At 41.0% G+C, this 6,656-nt stretch overlaps 1 protein-coding gene across 1 annotated transcript; it reads left to right on the forward strand.

The window, feature by feature from the left end:
• Positions 1-1,312: 1,312 nt before the first annotated feature.
• LOC136971991 (uncharacterized) lies at positions 1,313-3,221 on the forward strand. Its single transcript, XM_067266525.1, has 4 exons — positions 1,313-1,362; positions 1,449-1,473; positions 2,319-2,422; positions 2,468-3,221. Exons 1-4 carry the CDS (start codon positions 1,313-1,315, stop codon positions 3,219-3,221), a joined length of 933 nt encoding a protein of 310 aa, XP_067122626.1.
• Positions 3,222-6,656: the final 3,435 nt, after the last annotated feature.

Here is a 6,656-nt window from a genome sequence, read left to right on the forward strand (position 1 = left end):
GATCGACTTCTAAAATTGTAAAAGGTTGGTAAGGGACCTCACACGGTTTCGAGAGCCTCGAAATACCTAAATCCGACCCTGGCTAGAACCGAAGTGTTTTAATTAATATCTCGAACTGACAAGTTGTAGTTCGCTGGCTGTGTTATCCCTTCTTTGATGACATTTTAACAAAATCTTAGGCTACAGAATACTAAAAACTTTGAAAACGGCGGGTTCGCAGTCACGTGGCAAAAATACAATGTTAACTAAACTGTGATTGGTCTTTAACCAATCACAGTTTAGTTAAGCGTAATAACTATCGATAACATGGAACCCAGACGCATTTCGATCGACTACCCGTAGCGAAACTCGCTTAACGTGGAGCATAGAATAGCGATTTGTCTAAGGTTTGTTAACTGCCTTTCGCTACGGGGACTTATCGAATGTTCCGTGCATCGCTCTCGTTGAGTTATGGGAAGAGCTCAGAATAGGTCCCCAGAATAGGTCCCCAGGGGACCTATTCTGAGCTCTTCCGAAATAACTACGTAACTTATATTTGAAACAAAATTTCATAGATATTTTTGTAATTTTTTATAGCTTAATGCATACGATTTTCCACGAATTCACCACTCACACTGACATTTTTTCGCAAATTTATTACTATCTTCCAATTACAATCTCTTCTTAGGTACAGTACAGTACAATCTCTTTATGCTTTCTATCGGACAATATGTGTACCACGACGTGTGTTGCAGGACGACATTTTGTCACACTGCTATTTCGAAACCTTAGTCACAGTGTGACGTATTTCCCGAAAACTTTCGAACTCCGAATAGTCCGACGTCAACAATTTTTTTTTTTTTTCGGTGATTTCGTAACTGTCTGAAACAAAATTACGCTTTTATCGCCTTTGACCGGTGCATTCCCTACAAGTTTTTAACAGAAGGGACGAGGCCGGATGGCCAAGCGGTCAAGGTGGCAGCCTACCGCTCTGGGGGACCCAGGATCGAATCCGAACGGGTCGAATAATCCCCAGGAATTTTTCGGGGGGTGGTCCGTTCGGATATGTCGGGCCCCGTCCCTCAACACCTGGTCGCCCCATTGTGGGCCTGGCCGAACCCATAATGGGCCTACTAAAAGAGGCCCTCTTAGTGCCCACAGGGCGGAAAGAGTTAAAAAAAAAAAAAAACAGAAGGGACGTAAAATTATCGTTACGCTATTTCTTACGACGTTACGAACTGTAAACATAATTGAAATGTCGTGCACAGATAATCCCTGGTATCTGAATTATACGAAATTGAAAGCTTATTGAATATTTGTAGTAATGACTTAAATGGTTTATCGTAGAAATTTCGACGTAATGAGTGACGCGCTTGATGCGACGTAATACTCAACTAACAATACTTTACAATTGTTGTTTTTCATATTGTTTGTAACAATAAATGATTTTTATTGTTATTTCTTTTCAGAAACTTTTCGGCAAATCTCACGGAAGTAAGTAATCCTTTGTTTTTGTTTATGTAATTAATATTGAGTATAAATTCTAATAGAGCATCGACCCGAAACATATTTATGTCTTCAAGTTAAGATATTTATATAAATTATTGTTGAATTAAATTAGCGAGATTGATTTATAAACAGATTTTTGTTAGACTCGAGCTTCTTTTCGTTCAAATTGAGATAATTACCCTCAAATTATTAAAATGAAGGTGCGGTAAATGTGCAATAGTTTAGACAGAAATCAGTTGAAAAAATAATCTTAGTTCTCTTAACATATTTTATGTACTGTACGTTACAATTTTCTATGTTGAATAGTTTGATTCCGAGACTTCTAAGCTATATTTCGGGTTTGATTAACAATATGAAGTATTGATTAACATATTGTTCGTGTTGTTAATTAAATCATTCATATTGTTAATCAAACACGAAACAGAAAATAAAAGAAAGCGTTTTCTGTACAGTGGCGTAGCTAGGGTGGGGCAAGTAGGGCACGTGCCCCGGGCGCCTTTCAAAGGGGGCGCGCAAAATCGCCAATTATTAAATTTAAAAATCAAAATAAACCAATTCATACCAAACAATCTCGTCCGCGACTCACGCGCTTCGCTAATGAACGAGAGGGAATGAGTGGTGCACTTGCTCGTTCGAATTCGACACTTCTCGCGCAGTTGTTTATTTTGTTTACATATGATTTGTGATTCTGATTTAAATACTCCCGTACGAGCGAGCGTTATTGAAGCTACTTGATTTGTTATCTAATTGTCGGTGTCGGGATAGAATCGTCTGGACGTACGATTCCCGCCTTTTCTTGTTTTTTTTTTTTTTATTTTATTTCAAATTAGTCGACGCTGCAGAAGTCGGTTGGAAAACGACCAGTAGTTTTGAATCCACGATCGCTGACTGTCCGCGGATCATCCGATCATAGCCGGACCTACGACAGAGCTAGGTAGCGCTGATTGGTTAATCAAACTTAACTTCAATCCGCATAAAGATTAGAGTTTTGGCGGGAAAAGGGGAGTTGGCCAAACGGACTTGTCGAAGAAGGTTATGTTCATCTGGCTGTTTATTTAAAGAACACCGGAAGGAATATTGTGGTGATTTCTTGTAACGGTGAACGAATCAAAAGGCGGAAAGGCGTCGAAGGCGAAAAAAAATGTATTGCTGGAGAGAGTGCGTCGGACGCAGGGTTGACCGCTGAAGAAGAAATGGAACGAGTATGGAAGCGTATTGTGTGTGAAATGAGTGAAAGGTTTACTCGTTTGCATGAAACTGACGCCAGATTTGGATTTCTTCTAGATATTAAAACATTGTGTTACGGCACTGACGACTGCGACGATTTAAAAAAGAAATGTAAAGAATTTGGAGATTTCTATGGTTGCGATGTTAACGGGAAACAGTTATACGAAGAAATATTGGATGTTCGAATGCTAATATCTACAAGAAAAAACGTCAACATAAAGAAATCTGAAGAGCTACTTGAATTTATTGTACAGTACGGGGATGAAAGCGTATTTCCGAATCTGCGTATTTCCATTCAAATTCTGCTCACAATTGCAGTATCCATCGCAAATTGTGAGCGATCTTTCAGTAAGTTAAAATTAATACTTTCGTATTTGAGGGCTACAATGGGTCAAGAAAGGTTATGTGACCTAGCTTTGCTCAGTATAGAGCGAGAAGAAACGGAAAAAACTGATTTCGAAAACATCATCGATATGTCGCAGAAGGCCGGGAAGCTGCAATTGTAAGTGTAAAGGATTTACGGACTCACTTTCGTCATAAAATAGAAAATAAATATGTTTCGTAAGTAAGATTTATGACTGTTTTATTTAGTGTGTCTGTTTTTTATATTAAGATAATTTACAAAGGGGCGCACCTTTGATGCGTGCCCTAGGCGCCATTTTCGATTGCTACGCCCCTGCTTCTGTAGCAACGTCTTGATTATATAATCGATACACGAAGCAAAATTCTGTCAAATATAAAATAAGGAACGTTCTAATCAGTTAGGTCTAATTTCAGTATCGAAGTGGAATAAAACAGTTAAAGGAACACTATGGCCAGAGTCAGTGTCATCAATTGATTTATAATTTAAGCAGAATCAATTGTGTAAGTTACTGTAAGCACTTTTGTATTCATTATGTAAGCACTTTTGTCTCATAGAACTTTTTTCAAATATTCACAAGAATATCACTTTCAGGTTAACGACGTTCAACTTGGAATTTTACTTGGACATTTTTCTTCCTGACGCCAGACAGTAGAATCAGGATGAGTAGCATAATTTCTACACCTTCTTTTCATTTAATATCGTAATATTTAATTTAAGGATTTTAATAAGTAATAATCGGGTTGTTTCAATTCCAATTAGCAGAAAAGCTTGTATTTTAGTAATATTTTACGTTCTAATTTCATAAAACATTTTCACATTATCGGATGCTCTAGCGGCCTAGCCAGTCGTTAAGTAAGGCATGGCGCCTTTGCATCATTAATCTGATCGGCTTTAATCTTGCGGGGTAGACGGCCGTCTTTGACCCGCAAGTGTGTCTTCAGTCTTCGCCCTACGCGGGCTTTAATCTTGCAGGATAGAAGACCGTCTTTGACCCGCAAGTGTGTCTTCAGTCTTCGCCCTACGCGGGCTTTAATCTTGCAGGATAGAAGACCGTCTTTGACCCGCAAGTGTGTCTTCAGTCTTCGCCCTACGCGGGCTTTAATCTTGCAGGATAGAAGACCGTCTTTGACCCGCAAGTGTGTCTTCAGTCTTCGCCCTACGCGGGCTTTAATCTTGCAGGATAGAAGACCGTCTTTGACCCGCAAGTGTGTCTTCAGTCTTCGCCCTACGCGGGCTTTAATCTTGCAGGATAGAAGACCGTCTTTGACCCGCAAGTGTGTCTTCAGTCTTCGCCCTACGCGGGCTTTAATCTTGCAGGATAGAAGACCGTCTTTGACCCGCAAGTGTGTCTTCAGTCTTCGCCCTACGCGGGCTTTAATCTTGCAGGATAGAAGACCGTCTTTGACCCGCAAGTGTGTCTTCAGTCTTCGCCCTACGCGGGCTTTAATCTTGCAGGATAGAAGACCGTCTTTGACCCGCAAGTGTGTCTTCAGTCTTCGCCCTACGCGGGCTTTAATCTTGCAGGATAGAAGACCGTCTTTGACCCGCAAGTGTGTCTTCAGTCTTCGCCCTACGCGGGCTTTAATCTTGCAGGATAGAAGACCGTCTTTGACCCGCAAGTGTGTCTTCAGTCTTCGCCCTACGCGGGCTTTAATCTTGCAGGATAGAAGACCGTCTTTGACCCGCAAGTGTGTCTTCAGTCTTCGCCCTACGCGGGCTTTAATCTTGCAGGATAGAAGACCGTCTTTGACCCGCAAGTGTGTCTTCAGTCTTCGCCATACGCGGGCTTTAATCTTGCAGGATAGAAGACCGTCTTTGACCCGCAAGTGTGTCTTCAGTCTTTGCCCTACGCGGGCTTTAATCTTGCAGGATAGAAGACCGTCTTTGACCCGCAAGTGTGTCTTCAGTCTTCGCCATACGCGGGCTTTAATCTTGCAGGATAGAAGACCGTCTTTGACCCGCAAGTGTGTCTTCAGTCTTCGCCCTACGCGGGCTTTAATCTTGCAGGATAGAAGACCGTCTTTGACCCGCAAGTGTGTCTTCAGTCTTCGCCATACGCGGGCTTTAATCTTGCAGGATAGAAGACCGTCTTTGACCCGCAAGTGTGTCTTCAGTCTTCGCCCTACGCGGGCTGTAATCTTGCAGGATATATGACCGTCTTCGACATGCAGGTATGTGTTTTGTCTTCGCCTTACTCGGGCTTTACTCTTGCAGGATAGATGACCGTCTTCTACCCGCAAGTGTGTCTTCAGTCTTCGCCCTACGCGGGCTTTAATCTTGTGGGGTAGACGGCCGTCTTTGACCCGCAAGAATGAGTTTTTTCTTTGCCATACTCGGGCTTTAATCTTGCGGGATAGACGGCTGTCTTCTACCCGTAAGTGTGTCTTCAGTCTTCGCCCTACGCGGGCTGTAATCTTGCAGGATATATGACCGTCTTCGACATGCAGGTATGTGTTTTGTCTTCGCCTTACTCGGGCTTTACTCTTGCAGGATAGACGACCGTCTTCTACCCGCAAGTGTGTCTTCAGTCTTCGCCCTACGCGGGCTTCAATCTTGTGGGGTAGACGGCCGTCTTTGACCCGCAAGAATGAGTTTTTTCTTTGCCATACTCGGGCTTTAATCTTGCGGGATAGACGGCTGTCTTCGACCCGCAAGTGTCTCTTCAGTCATGGCCCTACGCGGGCTTTAATCTTGTGGGGTAGAAGACTGTCTTCGACCCGCAAGTATGTGTTCTGTCTTCGCCCTACGCGGGCTTTGTATGAAGGGGTTGACTGCTGCATCGGTGCCTCGTGAGAATTAAGTAAACACGTGACATTCATTAGCTGGAAGTATCATTTGTTATTTTCAGTTGTTTTCGACATTAATAAATGCTTCGTATATTTTGTAATTTGAATCGGGTAAAGGAAATTTCGTTACGAAAGAAAATTTTAAAATCGTGTTGCATAAAATATTGTTAGAATCGAAATAAAGACTTTATAATTTAAATATATTATTTGTTGTCTGGCCATAGAAATTCAACGATTGTTGGAATATGAAAAACTACGTATAGTTGAACTTGTCTATCCAGATTCTTGCGAGAAATTAAGGTAAATTCGAGATAAACTGGTTTCGAGATATAGAGGTTTATAAGTTTGCATTTACACGGAATTTAGGAGAAATTGAAGATTATAAAGCTACGAAAGGATGGAGAGCGCTCGGGAAAAAAGGTCCTAATTAAAATTACCGTCAAGAGATACTATGAAATATCCTTATATTGTGTGACAGGAAGGTGTACACAGCTTCCACTTAACGCATTTCGTCTTAGCCAGGTTTTACTGTACGTAAAAACGACATTATAAGGAAGCAGGAGACAACTTCAACATACATAGAACGTATTGAATTTATTTATTATAACATTCAAACTGATGTATGATTATTCCCAGTCAAATTTTATACGTAATCTGATAAAGTAATTTCTAAAAATCTCACGTTTGAAATGAAATTCGAAATCTTAAACTATAAATTTAACATTTTATCGCCAATAATTCCATTTTGATTTCCTATAAATCATAAATAACAATTTACTTACTTACCGAAG

This window comes from Centruroides vittatus, unplaced genomic scaffold (genome assembly GCF_030686945.1).
Source record: "Centruroides vittatus isolate TY-2023 unplaced genomic scaffold, ASM3068694v2 contig_1057, whole genome shotgun sequence".
Lineage (NCBI taxonomy): Eukaryota > Metazoa > Arthropoda > Arachnida > Scorpiones > Buthidae > Centruroides > Centruroides vittatus.